Genomic DNA, 17,550 nt, shown 5'->3' on the forward strand with positions numbered 1-17,550 from the left:
AATGAACAAAATGAATGCAATATATATTACATCACACTACCTATAAAATGTCCTATGCATCCTACCAAAAAAATAAATAAAACATTTGTTTGCCTAGACAAAGAAGTAAAAAGAATTTCAGGTGAAATTTCACAGTGCAGAACTATTAAATGTGTCATTGTATTGCAAACTCTGGCCATGGAAGGGTTAAAGGTATCTATTTATAGTGATAATTTTGAGCTTAAAGGACACATCAGCAAAGGCCACCTATAAAGTACAAGTGATATGATCTCTGGGGTGATAAGGGTGCAGCTCACCATACACTCAGCAGTGATTATCTTGTATAAACACAGCACTGATTGGGACTGTTTAACTCACCCAGCAGAACAGGGCGAGATGTTGCAACACTTAGCCTAATACCTAGGGGACTTTGGACCCCAATTTCGAGCACTTAGGAAATCATTTTCTCCCTGCAAGTCAGGCTCAGGACATGGCGATTGAATTTGCTCCCCGCTCCATTCCTTTAGAACGGAGGCTGCAGACAGTTGCAGTCATTCAGTGGGTGTACTCCTTTCTGGCCCTGGGTAAGGTCATTTCACTTTCTTTTTACTTTACAGAGAGCGTGAGCCCTGGGTGGTTTGTAGTGTGGAAGTGGAACCTATTCATGTGTGCGTATAGAACCAATCATCTGATTCTGTGGTGGCCTCATTGGATGTCTTCTTGACTTACAGAGTAGATCCTTGGAATGTTTTACTGAGGATAATATTTAGTAACATAATGCTGTAGCTGCAGGTTTTGCATTAAAAAGAGTATCTGTGAATTGCATTAGCACAAATGGTTTTATCTATAATCAACCCGGTGATAAAGGACAATTACACTGTATACAGTCCATTAAAGAAATATTTACACCCCCACCTCATATATGAATAATGGAGGTCGTCCCCTGAGGTAGAGAGGCCTGCACAATAAAGAGGCCCAAAGTGTGGGTCCTGCCGCATTGGAGTTAGGCCTGCTTCCCCTGCCGCATCAGTAACTAGTGCTGCTGAGTGTTATTGTGCCCAGGCGGGTGAAAGCAGAGGATGGGTCTGGCATTATGCTCCGCTGTGGCATGTTCTGCATATTGGGAACTCATTTACATAGGCTCGATTTCATTTTGGGTCTTGATCGCCCAGATAAATGAGGACCACCATTATTCAGATGTGGGGCAGTGTATAATTACTTTTTAGAGAACTTTTCGTATAATGGAATTGTCCTTTAAGTTTAAAACGGCTTCTTGGTGTTCTAACTAGACTTACACCACCACAATGATTAACTGTCAGGCACTGATCCTGCGCACTCTCTTCGCTGTGCAGGGACGGTCGCCTTCTCTTTCTGGCCGGGTGCATCCCATCGTCTAGCAAACGGACACGTCTTCCGCACCCGGGCCGGCTTTCTGTTCACTGTGCATGTGCGCGTTCCATTGCTAAGCGATGGGATACTTCTCTCCATGTGATTTTGGGGCCAGTGATATCACTGACCAGCAGGACCCCAATTAAGGGCCCTAATTAAGGAGACCTTTGTCACCACTAGGGTGCCAGAGTATTAGGTCCACCCTAGCTCCAACATTCCTTACCTGTTCCAGTCCCTGTGATCTGCCTCCCTTCTCCTGTTCCTGTTTCACTTGACTACCTGTTGTGACCTTGGTTTGGCTCCTGACCACTCGTTCTGAATCTTGATTTTGTCTGTACTACTCGACCGACGTCTGACCTCTGGCTTCCCTGACTTTTCTCGACATTCTGATTCGGTACTACGCTTCCACCCAGCTTTGACCTCGGATTGTCTGACTGCGCTATTTCACTCACCTGTTTCTCTAGTGACTGACTTAGAGGGCCGCCACCTGCACCTCTTACGCAGCAAAGCCCATACCTCCTTGCGGGAGTCCTTGGTGAATACCGGGAAGGAGGGGCATGTTAGACTACGTGCCTCTTTGTTCAGTAGCACTAACCATTGGTAGACATCCACCATGCACTTCTTTCTCTTGGCTACATGACATTAACAATATTCTGTTATGTATATTACAATATTAAAAGACTATACAACGCTATTATATATAATGCCAGCCATGCCAGGTACGATCCTGCCATTCTTGACCCGAACACTGAAAAGCCATATACAGGGGTGGTACACCTGCATCAACGTTCCCATATCAAAATTTGGGGTAGGGCCCTGAGATGCAGCTCCAGCCCCCCCCCCCACCCCCACTCTGCTCTAAGGAGAGGAGCAGGTCTGGTGCATGTGCAGTGATGCCATTATCGGGGAGGATGCCTCTTCTGGGCATGTGCCGGTCTGGAAGGATGCCCTGGCATTGCACATGGCCCATTACTATAGTCAGAGGATGACCACACACGTAGGCCAATATGGGTCATCTACAGTCATCTTCCAATCTCATTTACTAACCTGTTCAATATTAAGACGATCGATTTCAGTCCTACTATTATTATTAAGCATGAATCGTTCTGGGACCACAGGCTGCGATATTGGGCCAATTTCCCAATACCACTGCAAATATGGCATTCATCAGTTAAAGGAGATGTCAACACATTTTTAATTACATACCGTTAATTTATAATAAGCTAATTTGCATGTAGGAGGAGCAGCTGCAACAGGGCACTCCCCCTCTGAGCCCTCCCCCGAGGACTCTTCAGAACATGCAGTGGTCCTTACTCAGAAGAGGCCCCTGTTCTAATTCTTTTGAGTGGAGATCAAGTAGGCAGTTAGGTATGAGGGCCAGCAATGCACTGTTCTGACCCTAATAGTAGTGCAGACACCATTTATACTCTGTCACTTACACTTTATCACTTAATGACAATCATTTTTATTTTTATTTGGGGATATGAATGAAGAAAATAGGGAACAGGGAGTTGTGGTAAATGGAACATTTTCTAATTGGTCAAAAGTTTTAAGTTGTGTACCTCAAGGTTCCCTGCTGGGGCCCACTCCTTTTTAATATATTTATTAATAACCTTGGTGATGATTTAGAGAGCAAAGTTTCCATTCTTGCAAATGACACTAAACTTTGTAAGATAATAAAATCAGAGCAAGATGTAGCTTCTCTGCAGAAGGACTTAAATAAACTGGAGGATTGGTCGGCCAAATGGAAGATGAAGTTTAACATTGATAAATGTAAGGTTATGCACTATTGGATCAAAAACAAGCAAGCTCCCTGTACCCCTTACTGTTTATTTTCCACTCCCCCTTTTATTACTGTACCCCATATTGATAAACTTCAATATAAACAATTGCTGAAAAAAACAAAAACAAGAATGCAATCTATAAATTAAATGTGATCATTTTAGGGTAATCTAAAATGGAAAAGGATCTGGGAGTGCTCATAGATTGTAGACTTAGCAATACTGCTCAATGTCAAGCAGCAGCTGCAAGGGCCAATAAAGTATTGACATGCATAAAAAGGGGCATAGATGCAAGGGAGGACAGTGTCATTTAGCTGCTATATAAGTTGTTGGTGTGACAGGATGGACCGCCTATGCCACCCTGTCTGTTGTTGCTGGGAACCGGCTGGGCTTACTTTGCCACCGTTCCCTTTCGTTATCCCAAAAGCGCCCTCTTGCCGCAGTAGGAGGGGCTTACATGAGCTGCCACCACTGGATACCTTACCGGCATCCAGGACCGGGTTTCTTCTGGGTAACCGACGCTGCTAGCGTGTCTCATTGCTGGTGTACCTGGGCTGGTACTCCTGACCTCTTACTATGGATCAGGGATGCTGTGGATGGTCCCGCCTGGCCTATCACACTGACCAAGGCTGCATGGGTAGCAGGCAGGGCGGTGGTACCGGAAAGCTTGGGTCCAAACCTCAGAAACAGCCGGCGAACGCATTAGATTTAGGGTCTAATCGGCAGGTCACAGGAATACAGCAATATTGAAGATGATTTCAAGCAAGATGTTTATGTCACGGGCACTAGGAGTTGCTACCCGAGTTTCACCAGATGGTACTCTGCTGGAGAGGCGGGGATATGGCACGCACCTCAAAGCAGGCAGGTGAATGATTGGAGCGACACAACAGCAGGAGAGTAGAGATAGTCTGAGGCAATCAACGACTTGGAGTTGTAAACTGGAAACTGGAGATAATGTAGACACGAGGAGTGAACGTGGATCGGTGATGATAGGTAGAGGAGGAGTCAGTGGTCTGCGTACAGCAAGTTGTACCACTGCTCTGATGGGAAGAATTGGATGGGTGCAGGTAGGTAGCAGGGTAGTCGGTGGTCTGCGTGCAGCAAGTTGCACTGCTGTGGAGGGAGTGAGGACTTGTACCACCGCTATGGTGAGGAAACGGGTCCAGGTGTAGGTAGGTAATAGGAGAGTCAGTGGTCTGCGAGTAGCAAGTTGTACCACCGCTGTGATAGGAGGACTTGTCCAGGTGCAGGTATGTAGCAGGGAAGTCAGTGGTCTGCGTGCAGCAAGTTGCACTGCTGTGGAGGGAGTGAGGACTTGTCCAGGTGCAGGAGAGTGAAGTTGAAAGGCAAACTGTGGCTGTATGGGAACAGCGCGAGTAGAGCAATGTCTTGGAAGGCACAATGAATAGTCTGTATATATAGTTGGTGCCTTGCAGAGAAGAGAAGCTGATCACAGCAGTTTATGCACAATGACGCCAAGTAGTAGCGTGAGTAGGTAACGAGCTTGAGTGACAGCTTGTCCTAACTGGAGCAATGCGGAAACACAGTCTATATGGTACCTGTACCCTGCGCAATAAACAACAGTGGTTGCAACTGGTATGCGAGTAGAATAGATAATAGTCAATAGTTAGTAACGCATACCCAGTTGTGTAGATCCAGAATCAGCTGGGAGATGAAGCGTTGTAGCGGTGTGGGAACCGCCGCTGAGTTGAGCAGGGAAGCAGCGTGGAAGCTGTAACACGATCAGCAGGGTGTCAGCGTTGGAACGGTCAGAGGACCGCTGCTGAGTGGAGCCAGGAGCAGCGTGGAAGCTGTGACACGATCAGCGGGATGATAATGTTGTAGCGGTGTGGGAACCGCCGCTGAGTTGAACAAGGGAGCAGCGTGGAAGCTGTAACACGATCAGCAGGGTGTCAGCGTTGGAACGGTCAGAGGACCGCTGCTGAGTGGAGCCAGGAGCAGCGTGGAAGCTGTAACACGATCGGCAGGGTGTCAGCGTTGGAACGGTCAGAGGACCGCTGCTGAGTGGAGCCAGGAGCAGCGTGGAAGCTGTAACACGATCAGCAGGGTGTCAGCGTTGGAACGGTCAGAGAACCACTGCTGAGTGGAGCCAGGAGCAGCGTGGAAGCTGTAACACGATCAGCAGGGTGTCAGCGTTGGAACGGTCAGAGGACCGCTGCTGAGTGGAGCCAGGAGCAGCGTGGAAGCTGTGACACGATCAGCGGGATGATAATGTTGTAGCGGTGTGGGAACCGCCGCTGAGTTGAACAAGGGAGCAGCGTGGAAGCTGTAGTAAGAACAATCTGCACACAGTTTGGAAACTGTATAACGAGTAAAGCTGGAAGCAGTTTGGGATCTGCACACACCTAGAGAAGTTCACTGGGAATGAGACTTCAAGATCAGGCCCCTACCTAGGGTTGCAGGTGCCTTAAATAGGGTGAGGTGATTGATCTGTCAATCACCTCCATGGACAGGTGAAGCTACTAGCGAGACCTGCGCATGCGCAGATGGCAGGATAGCGAGCGGCCACGATTCCACACAGGTGTAGGGAGAAACGATGGAGGACCTCGCACCAGAGTAGAGGCACTCACGGTCCGGTGAGTGACAGTTTATTTGCTCTCACACTGGTTGAAGGTACTAGTGTGATCAGGTCAGATGAAAATCAGAAGAACAAGTTTCAAATACAACCTAGTGCCTTTTATACAGTTCAGATACAGGCTTTTTTTAGCAAGATGATATAACCTGTTTACACAAACATGGATTTACATTTACAGAGCAGGCATCTGACACTTCATCACAAAACTTATTGAGCAATTCTTGCTATCAGATTCCCTTGCACATTTGCTTAAATGGAGGCTTCCTCTAGCAACCTTACAAATCCCACACAATGACACTTCCATACAAAACACATCCCAATCCACAAAGGCCTATTGTATCAGATATATACATCAGAAATAAGGCATATCCATTAGTAAGGTTAAAACAGTATAAACGAGTTTCTACCCTGGTCTCAGAAACAACGAATTCCTATCTCAGAATATATACAATATAAAAAATAAGTGCATATGCAATTATATAAATAAGCGCCCTGAGCTTTTTCCTTTAAATAAATTCATACCAGAAGTTATTTATCAGTGATTCAGTCACAGTTGGTAAGACCTCATCTTGAATACAGAGTACAGTTCTGGGCACCACTCTATAAAAAGACATTTTGGAACTAGAAGGGGTACAGAGAAGGGCAACAAAATTTATAAAGGGTATGGAGTCATTAAGTTATGAGGAAAGGTTAGCCAGTTTAGGCATGTTTACTTTAGAAAAGAGGCGTCTAAGAGGGGATATGATTACTATGTACAAATTCATTAAGGGTCAATATACAGGGAACTTTCATGGGAACTTTTTACCCCAAGGACTATACACAGGACACTCGGTCACCCCCTAAGGTTAGAAGAGAGGAAGTTTCACAAGCAGCAAAGGGAGGGGTTCTTTACAGTAAGGGCAGTCATGATATGGAATTCACTGCCAGGCAAGGTTGTGATGGCAGATTCAATTGATACATTCAAGAAAGAGTTAGACACATTTTTAACCGAAAAGGGTAAACAGGGATATGACCATTAATTAAAATGAAGGATAGTAGTGGATCTAGGGGGAAGTAGGACTGCGATATTGGGTCAGGAGGGATTTTATCCTGATTGAAACAGATTTTCTGTTGCTTCATCTGGATCAATTTTAAATATAAGAGAGGGGTCACAGGAGATCTAAATAGGTTGAACTTGATGGACTGGTGTCTTTTTTCAACCTCATCAACTATGTTACTATGTAAAATTGTGTGAACTTTTGTGAAATGATAAACAGGAAATAACTGTGTTTTACTTTCCTAAATGTGTCCAGCATGTTAATTGTTCTATACTTCCATGTCTATAGAGGGGTGAGGATTACAGAACATTCTCCCTTATTTTACACTGGAAATTGGAATGTGAGCAGAGTTTCAGTAACAGACTGGCAATTTCATAGATAAAATAAAAAATAACTACAGCTTAGTGGTCTGTTCAAATCCAGCCTCATTGTGGCCTAACGGTGTGGCTGCACGTGCTCAAAGGAACAAACCGGGTTCCTCCATTGCGTCAAGCTGCGAAATGTACTATGGAGGCCATTAATATGTCCCTGACCCCACCCTATAAAAATAATCACCTCAATTAATCTGCCCATTCATGCAGTGATGTTGACATCCGCTTTAACCATATGGCCAGATCGGCAAACAATTGTTGTATGTATGGTCAGGAAATCCTACTCAGGATCAATCACAAGTCAAATGGACTGATGTAGCCATCGTGATCGGTCATTGTCCAACCAGATTAATATCCCCCATGGAATCTGCTGCCTGAACGCTGAGCAACTGGATCTGTCCAATTTGGTCACTCATGTATATGGCCGAGCAGGACAAAGATCTGGTCGCTTAGCGCTTAGGCTGCCGGCCTGGATGTGCCGGTGTATACGCAGCGCAGGTGAATTTTATCCTGTTTAGTTGATGGATCAGCAAGTCTGAATTTTTTGTTTTAGTTTATATCTAAAATTCAGGTAGAAATTGTTACACACTTTTCAAATTTAAAGCTCTCCAACAACACTTATTCAAATCGAACCCTTAAATTGTGATCTATAAATGATTGCAATGTGTATATATCTTCAATTGACTTCTTAGACTTAATGTTACCATGACTTACTTTTACTCACTCAGTCTGTGCTATTCCAGTCTGCCGTGCCTGAGATGTTGAATAATATGAAACATTTAAAGAGAGGGTTATAAATATGGGTTGGATTTATCACCCCCTCCCCAACGTCTCCTCTCCCTGTGAAAACTGGATGTATGGACACAGACAAGAGGCAGATAAGTCATAAATAATGAATCTGACAATGTGTCTGCGACTCACTTAACTCCACACTCCAGATATTACAGCACCTGAGCCCCAAAGAGGAGAGACGCCACATTCATAACATATATTCCTATTGTTTCCTATATGTATAATTCTGTCTGTGAAATATTATGTCCAGGGCCATCTTAGCAACATTATGGGCACCCGGGCAAAGCAGTTCACCAGGGCCCCTATATATATATATTTATATATATGTAAAAAAAATGTGAGATATATATATATATATATATATATATATATAACTTGCCTTTCAATTGCCCTATTCTTTGAGTCCGATTCTCTACTCTTCTTTGTCCCTGTCCTGCGCTCCTTCGTGCTGCGCTCCTCTGTGCTGTGCTCCTCCGTGCTGCGCTCCTTCATGCTGCGCTCTTCCGTGCTGGGCTCTTCCATGCTGCGCTCGCAGTGAATGTCGGTTGTGATGACATCATCATGCCCGACATTCACTGCGAACGCAGCACGGAAGAGGGGAACCAGGGAGGGAGCCGCAAAAGGTAAGTTGTTTGTTTTTTTGTTGTTTTTTTTTCCTAGGAGTCCTGCTTTGGGCCCCCTTGTCCGCTGGGCCCCCGGGCACCTGCCCATCGTGCCCAGTCGGAAAGACGGCCCTGATTATGTCCTGCTTGGTTTTATATCCTAACTTATCCAGAGATTGAGGATTGATTGGGAATGTCTTTATTACCTGTGTCACTGTTGTTTACTTCATCTTTTATGCTACACTAGATAAAAACCTGCCAAAATTACGGAAAAAAATAAGAGTAAGATCATGTTGGACCGTTTTGCACCCAATGTGACTTTACCCTTGTGTCAGCAGTGATTGAATAGTTTGTCAGGCGGCTCAGCCGCAAAATGTTTATCGTGGCAAAATTCACAAATACTGTCCATGGGACCACAGTTATGGGCATTAATATTTGTTTAATCAAAGTTACCATCATCAAGAACAGTGTGGCATCTTGTGCACTGACTTTGTAGGTGTTGATGTGATATCACCTCTGTCCTGTTCGCTCTTCGATTGTTTTCTCTGTGACGGGCAATTTACTGAGCAGTCAGATTTACATGGTGATGACGGTCATGTTCGTGTTCTCTTTGGTCATCGGTCATAGTTTGTCGTTGGGCTTTATCACGCTCCGCCCTGCGTCCTTTTGCTGCTTCTTGCTGTACAGTTACTCCCACAGCAGACATTTACCTTTTAGATGGCAGCTCAGTTACACTTTGTTGCTTAAATTAATTTGTATATTCATATTAATTTAACACTAAGTGCAAATCAAATGAATGGATAGAAAATGGAGTCAGTTTGGAATAGTAAAGGTTGCTATAAATGGTAACTGCCACCCAAAAAACCTAAATAATCCAAACAAAATAAGCCCCAGAAATGCGGAAAAGCCAGTCAGTAGGAATAGTCAAGTACACAAGAGTCATTGCAAACATTTTACTAAATGTGTTTGTGTGTTTTGCATGTATGTTTATAAAGGTGAGGAGCAGCGTCAGCCTTTCATATATATATATAGGTCGGTGGAAGAGTGCTTAGTACTGCGCTTTCTCGTAAAAGTAACTGGAAGGTGCAAAATTTCCCTTATTGAAAGATTAGGATGCAGTTTGGTTCCCGCCAACCCAGAGAGCGTACAAAAAGTCAAATCTTTTCACAGGGAGAAAAATGATCTGCTGACCCCCACTAAACAGAGAGCTCCCCCCTAAATGCACCTCCTCTAGATGTTCAATCTCATTTAAATATTCTTACCCCAAAACAAAAAATATCTTGTGTTTGCATGTGGTGCCTATATAGGTTTATGCACAAAACATGATTTCCACCGGTAATTTTTTAATCTGTAAATGACCCTTATTGTATCACATTACAGATTCTCTCACATTCTCTTTCTATTCCTCATATAGATTCTCCCACTCTCTGGAGTCCTTAACGCTTTCTATAATGTAGGGTACTGTTGTCTGGTGATCACCTGTAAATAATTACTAAAGGGGACCTTGTTTGAAAGAGGGAACTTTGCTCTTTCACAAAAGGATGACCCAGAGGGAAATGTTTTAAGTACTAATTTCTGTAAGTCGCCGGAAATCCTCAAGTTTCCAGTCAAAATTTAAAGGGCTGATGGCTTTAAAGGCATTGTCGATTTAAATTTTGACTGGAAACTTGCCGATTTCCGGCGACTTACAGAAATCGGCACTTAATACATTAACCCCCCGGAGTCTTTAGGTGCCAGCATGGTGGTTATCTGTATTTTACAAAACACCTCCCACATCCTGGGCTCCTTCATGTTTTCAATAGTGTAGGGTGCTGTTATCTGGTGTTCGTCTGTAAATAATTACTGAAGGGGAACCTTGTTTGAAAGAGGGCACCCTTGTCTGTCACACAAGGATGACCCAGAGTCTCTAGGTGCCAGCATGGTGGAGGTCTGTGTTTTACAAAACATCTCCCCCATCCTGGGCTCCTTAATGTTTTCTTAATATTTTCAGTAGTGTGAGGTGTTATTGTCTGGTGATTACATGTGATCATCTATCAATAAATACTATGAGGCTATATAAATTGAGAAAGGGGACTTCCCCACCAACAGGAAATATAAATGTATCAAGTCCCACTCATATTTAACACTGAATAAGTTAATTAACAAATAAGGGGCGATACATAGGAATGGGGTTAATGAAAGAATGTGTCTGCTGCAATGGAGTTTATGAAAGAGCTGAAAATGTTCAGGGGGTTAATGGGTAATGCACAAAATTGAACGCATTTGTTTAAAAAGGGCGAATGACAATACAAAACATTATTTGCACTGCAGGCCGCAATTTTATGCTTTCAGAAATGATCCTTACTACCCCTGTGAGTACCAACTTGTCACTAGGTGATGATGTGTGGGCATGTTCTCTCCTTGGCATATCTGGGTCCAAGCCTATAAACAGAATGACAATACTAGGCCTCCTTCCCCCAATCATCACCAACATTAAATCAATAGAATTCACATTTAATAAACAGGCTACATTTTCCATACACCCTTTAATTAATAGCATGTGCATTTAATATATAGAACCCACATTGCATTAATAGCCACTAAAATATATTAATAGCCCCCAGCAACCCCACATTACAGTAATAGCCTGCACGTGCCATTAATACCGCCCCATCTCCCACATAACATTAATCCCCAGCACCAATCCTCAACATTATCCTCCACACATGACATGATCCTCTCCAGACCAGCCCCCACATAACATTAATACCCCCTTGCACCAGTCCCCACGTGATATTAATACCTAACCCAGTGATGTCACTTTGGCAGGAGACTGAGACTGAGTATTCCATTCAACTTAGGCGAGATAGTGACAATTCTGGCTTTCTTATTTCCACCTTAGAAAACAGACACATCAGAGCTCCCTCCAGAGGTAATTGACCTGAACTGCAAGATGAACTATGTACAGATTTGACTATCTGTATTCTATTAAGAAATGAGAAAAGCTAAACTCTGTTTTTGGACTAGTATTTATATTACCCTGATATTTTATCACTATTTGCTACTCACCAACACAGGAAAACAGATACTTTGCACACAGATTGCTCTTTACACAGTCTCGTTAAATTTGCATTTTTTTAAACAAAACTTTTTCATTATTTCATACAAATGCAAATAAACCACATATAAATGGCATGTGAAAGCATTAAGGTGCAAAGATAAAACAACATCTGTTATGGCATAAAGTTTACAACAATAAAACAAATCATAAAACTTTCATCCAGATTAATCTTGTGAAATAAAGTCTGTAATAAATAGACAAGCTGTTTCTCTTTAAAAATCAATTTGTTGAAGTCAGACTAATAAACTGTTTACTGTGTTCTTTTATAAATAAGTAAAAATGTTAGGATAGAAAAGGTGAAGAGCGGTATTTAAAGTTAAATTCGAAAAGAGAAAGGAGAAAGAGAAAAGAAAGATGTAAGATATGCAGGGGCAAACTTAGGATTTGTAGAGGGGGGTTCCCACACCACGCCACCAGTGGACGTGACCAGCATACATGGGGGTGTGGCTATAATATTAGACAGTGCTTGGCTGCTCTCCAACTCTTCCTATCCCTATAAAATACATGGGCAATGCTGCGTGCACTACTGTTAGGTGCACGCAGCTCTCCCTTTTCAAGCAGAGCCGTTTGAAACGGGGGCAGGGTCCAGCCACCTCAATTATACAGTGCCCCAGGCTTGGAGAGGGGTTTCCAGGCACTAGGAAACACCCCCTCAGTTTGCCTATGATATGGAGGTGTACCCAAGCCCCCCCTGGTGTGCCCCAAGTCTGCCACCCCCTCACTTCCTGCTTATGTCTCATTGCCAGGAATTCCAGGTTTTCTTATAAGATGAAGGTTTTTGGGACAAGAATGCACTGAGCTCCTCTATTGTAGTCATCCACCATATTTTGGATTTAATCTCCTCCAATTTCCGTGGCCAGACACATTTTACAAATTCATTTGTTTAGGCTTCCTTTGCAGTAGGAACAATCATGGATTAAGACTGGTTACACACTACAGAAAATTTCTCCCGATGTGATATAGTTAATGATTTTACCAACGACTGGGGAAAAAAAAGTTCCATTCAGCATTGTGATTCATATGTACACACTAAACATGTTTTACACGATTTACCTACAAATCTGTGCTCTTCATCTGTCATAACCATCAACTAAAAAAGATCTGACTCTGCACACTCCAAAGAAGTCTATGGACACTGCCGGTCCGGAGTGCGTACAAACTACAGGATTGGAAAGACATTGTTCCATTGTTGAACAAGATTTTTAGTCGGGTTTAAAAATCAAATCAAATGATACGATGAGCTTTGGAACACTAAACGTTCATCATTGGAGCGTATGCACTAGATCAATATCGGGCCCAACGGTCGCTTATCGTGTGATTGAGTTTCCAGTTCTTTACAGAGACTTTGAATGAGTGTTTATGACCACGAAATATAAAGTATGCTTCCCTCTTTCCATTCCTCTGTTATAGGTATTGAGGTGAGATGATAATGCAATGGATTTTTTATGTGAGTAACACACTGGCCCGATGATTGCACGAAAAACCTTCAATCAGCCAATATCCGACCGTTTGGTCAGATATCGTGTGAGTGTGTATAGTGACACGATGATCTAAAGTCGTCCCAAAGTGCCAATCATCGTTTCATTTGGTTGGTCGTACTGTTTAGTATTTTCCGACACATGTAGTGTGTATACACTCATGCTCACGATCCCCATAGAGTTTACAGAGTCGGGCTCTTTTCATCCAATGCTAGCGATGAATGTCCCAGTGAATAAATGTAGAGAGTGCTGTAGAAGGAATATTTCATTTGTTCGTTCTGAGACAGAATATTTTGTTTCAGAGTCACAGAAGCTAACAAAATTCATTAGGACATGTGGATAGATATAACAAGGTGGTTTTAATCAGTGTGACAATGTGACAATAATGAGTGAATGAATATTGTGCTGTCATTCTCTGAGGACTAGAGGACCAGATGAAGAGTACAGATCTGAAGGTAATTCGTGTCAGTGTGTATGGTTGAATCGTCAGACTAATCAGACTTTCTGCCGTAGGTTCAATCGTTTGAGATAACACATCGGTCGGAAAATTCTTCAGTGTGTACCCAGCCTTAGGTACCAATCTATAAATACTATTTAGGAAGTTTCTTTGTGTTTTATTCTTTGGTTGTTTTTATTATGTCCTTTACTATACAGGTCTGTTCTTTTGTGGATAACTCATAACCCAAACCTGTTCTCCCATTTTCGCATGTGAATGGATTTTGAATTAGTAGTGTATAGTGAAAATAATAGGGATATAAGATGGAGATTTTTTTTGTTGATGTTTCAGCAAAATGACGCATTTGGGCACAACTGAATATCTCTGAAGTGGGAGGTGAGTTCTTGTTTCTAAATGTATATAAAGAAGAAGTTGTTCTTCTGTTTTAGGTCTCCGACTATGCGTATATTGTGGGATTTCCACCATTTAAATTGTTGGCTTAGTGAACCCGGAATAAAGGCCATATTATAGATTATAGGAGGCAATGGGATTTCTGGGACAATGAGGCCATATTTGGATAATGCTTTATCCCGCATCGCTATCCAGTGGCGAGGAAGTCGATTCATAAGACTTTTATCTATGGTGGTTCTTCAGTCAAAGATCAATGGTACCTATCTATATTTAGAAAAGTTGAGGGCCCATTGTTTGAGTTGGGCTATTTGAGCATCTTAGTAGTAACCGACTATTCAAGGTACCATTAAACCTCTCTTCAACCTTTTCCTAATCATGTCTTCTCTATTGATTTTGTGTGATGTGTCTGCCAAATTGAAGCTCGTAATGTACTCCTGTAGACAGTTGATACTTGGAGATCTGATGGATATGAATATTGATTTATAGACCTATAGCAGATGGGGTAATCGTTTTGATGGAGCTAACTCGTCTGATTCAATACCTTCTTTAATTGTTGAGATATGTAATGTACCACTATGTTGGCCTTTAGGAGATCTCAGTGACTTTGATTTGCCAGTGTGATGAGATGAGAGTTTCAAACTCCTCATACTAGATTGGAGATAGACCATGAGGCCCAGGTACATTAGATATTTCCAAATAACAAGCTATCTCATGAATATCCTCTTGTGTGACATCAGTATTGGCATACTCAGCTTGAGTTGTCATCAAGGTGGGACGATTACATAAGCGATTAGAAACATTTAGCGTTTTTAGTAGTACATGAAACTGTTTCCTACTTAGTTTTGTGGGTTATTCACCCCATAAAATTTCATGATATGTCAATTCAGTGGTAATTTCCCGGACACAGTGCAATGAGAACGTGGATTTGGGTAAACCTTCCAAGGCTGCTGTTTATTTTCAGAGTTTTCGGATCATTGTTTATTTTCGTCAGCGTTATTCCTCTGATAACTGCTTTATGAGCAATATGACGTCTGTATTTATGTTAGCTTTGAAGTATTGGTCGATTTAAGGCTCCAACAGGAGCGGGAGGACAGGGGAGGTGGGAATGGAAGAAAGAGGGGAGAGAAGTGGATGAAGGGGAGAAGAAATGGGGAGGAATAATGATTTTAATCTCAGATTCCTTTGCTCCATCATGGGGTACTCTGTGCATACGGTCTGTGTATACGATGCAGCAGAGTCTCTGGTGAAAATTAGGATTCCAGGAGTATATCTTTGGAGAAGTTTCTATAAAGCATTTGAGAAACAGATGTTGTTATTTCTCTTAGTCTAGGGTACATCTGAGTTTCTTTTATCCTCTTGTAGGTAGGGAGAGAATTATAGTTCTAAGATGAGCCTCAGAGTCCTTGGTGTTCAGTAAGGTTGTGTCTAGTTAGGTGAGAAGTACTGTCAGAACCTTGATGATTTCCAATAGACTTGAAAGGTTCTAGAAGACCAGTTGCTGTTGTCAGATGATTAGGTCCTATTAGTCTTCAATGTATGATGTACACCTTCATTGATGAAGAGGGAAGGTCCAGTTTTTTCTGTAGGTTTATAGTGAACTGGTTTGGATGTGTCCTGTATATCTTGGTTACTTACTGAGAAACACTATGTGGCCTTTTTATGAAACAAAGACTTATCATGTCAATAAATGTAATTTTTTTTTATTGATACTCATCCAAAAATATATTGTATATTATATAAATATATACATATCCAAAGCGATAGGGTTATTTCAAAACCTATTCTCAATGTCTTATTTGACCTCTTAGGCAGGGATGGGAGGTGACGATGCATCTAACTGCAATTTGTGTCATAATGACCTTGCTCCCTGCTGCCCAATGACGCAAATCACATTACACGGCCATGATGAAATGATTGTATTATCTCCCCCCATCCCCCCTGTGCTTCTTTCCTGCAGGGATAACGGCCAAAGCTGGCAAGTATGTAGGACTTTGTTTTAGACAGCTCAGTCTACAGTATTTTTCAGTGCTTGTGAGTAAATCTGTGAGGCCAAGTTTTGTGGCCTTGTCATCTTTTTGGAAAGTCACATGACAAGTTCGGGGTGAATTTGGTGCAGCGAATTGCAATCCCCCTTTCCCCTGCACAGTGTTGCGATTGCTTCATTATCCCACGGAACCAATATTACATCATACGCTGCAAATGTTATCAGGGTCTCTGTCCCACTCACTTTATTAGGAAGTGACCAGGATGTGGAAGGGTGACCTGCTTTCTCAGGAGCGGAACCCATAATTCAGGAGTCTCCCAGACATTCTGGGAGAGTGGACAAGTACATTTTGTGCTTAGCTCTGCTGACAAGCCACACTACCTCCCTAAATTATTTTACAACCACCTACAGTAAATGATGTGTTACCAGGACCTATTACTGTCTGAATGGGAGAGTTTTGCGTGTAATCCACATGTAAAAATGTACTATAATCTCTGCAAGAGTTTGCACAAAAATGTAGCATAAATAAAAATATCTGCTTTATCCCATCTCTCATATTTGTCACATTGCTGAACCCCCTTAATTCCATCAATTCTTTGCTGTAGGGAGTCTCAGCCTGCTCAGCTGTGCTTTCTTGCCCAAAAAAAAGAGCAACTTAAAAAGTTGTATAGCAAAAGTGAGTCATCATTTCTGCCTTGTCATAGGAGCTGTAAGCAATTTTTCTATGCTTAGTCACCATTTAAGAGCACCAATGCAGTGTTCATGTGGAGATTGCAGGAACACTACCCAAAAATTAAGTCTACACCCCAGCAATCCAGACAAATGCCTGGAGCTGTCCATGTCTCTGGACGGCTCTCTCACTGCATTATCTTATCCTTCTCCTTTCACCAGGGAAATGTATAAAACATAGCAGACATACTGTAACAGTAGTTATGATTATGTTGGCTTAAAAAAAATAGACACAAATAACATTAAAATGGAGTTTTATATAATGGAGACTATTTAAAAATAAGAATAAGTCTTGTCCTTATTTATATTGTATTTGTTGTTTTGTTCTGCATGCTACTTGTTGAGAAATACTGGATTGTGAAGGCTTCATTGTAACTGCATATGAAAGAGTCATGTAGACAAGTACAACCTGCTCACACAGGTCACAGAGCAGGATAAATAATACAGTAAAACAGTTATAGGACAATACTAATGTGAGTGTATCAGTAACACGACTTGCAGGAAGGTAAGTATTGCAGCCATATAGCAGCGAGACTAATGAATGAAGGCGGCTAGATAGGCTGGTGCCATCCTCGTGTATCTTTATACCAGGCCTTCTGTACCCACAAATACATGACTCCTAAGAAACAGATCCGGGGATGTCCCCAAGTGTCATTAGGTCACATCTAATGACACTTGGTGGGGCGTGAGCCACTTACATGTGCCACCATTACTGTACTCATCTTATGCCCGTCTCCATTCTGTCTCTCCAAGTATAAGAGGACGCACGTCTAACCTGCGCTCAATTCTATATATGGCCAAGTTGCAAAACCGAAATGCGTATAATTTATGCTCCACAAACAGGCCTGTTGTCCACCTCTAATTG

At 42.4% G+C, this 17,550-nt stretch overlaps 1 protein-coding gene across 1 annotated transcript in view; it reads left to right on the plus strand.

The window, feature by feature from the left end:
* The first annotated feature begins 408 nt into the window (after positions 1-408).
* MOGAT2 (monoacylglycerol O-acyltransferase 2) overlaps positions 409-17,550 on the plus strand; it is a 65,334-nt gene continuing 48,192 nt past the window's right edge. The window contains exon 1 of the mRNA XM_075198558.1: positions 409-563. Coding sequence (XP_075054659.1) covers positions 470-563 — 94 coding nt within the window. The 5' untranslated portion in view covers positions 409-469. The remainder of the gene's footprint in view (positions 564-17,550) is intronic.

This window comes from Mixophyes fleayi, chromosome 2, assembly GCF_038048845.1.
Source record: "Mixophyes fleayi isolate aMixFle1 chromosome 2, aMixFle1.hap1, whole genome shotgun sequence".
NCBI lineage: Eukaryota > Metazoa > Chordata > Amphibia > Anura > Limnodynastidae > Mixophyes > Mixophyes fleayi.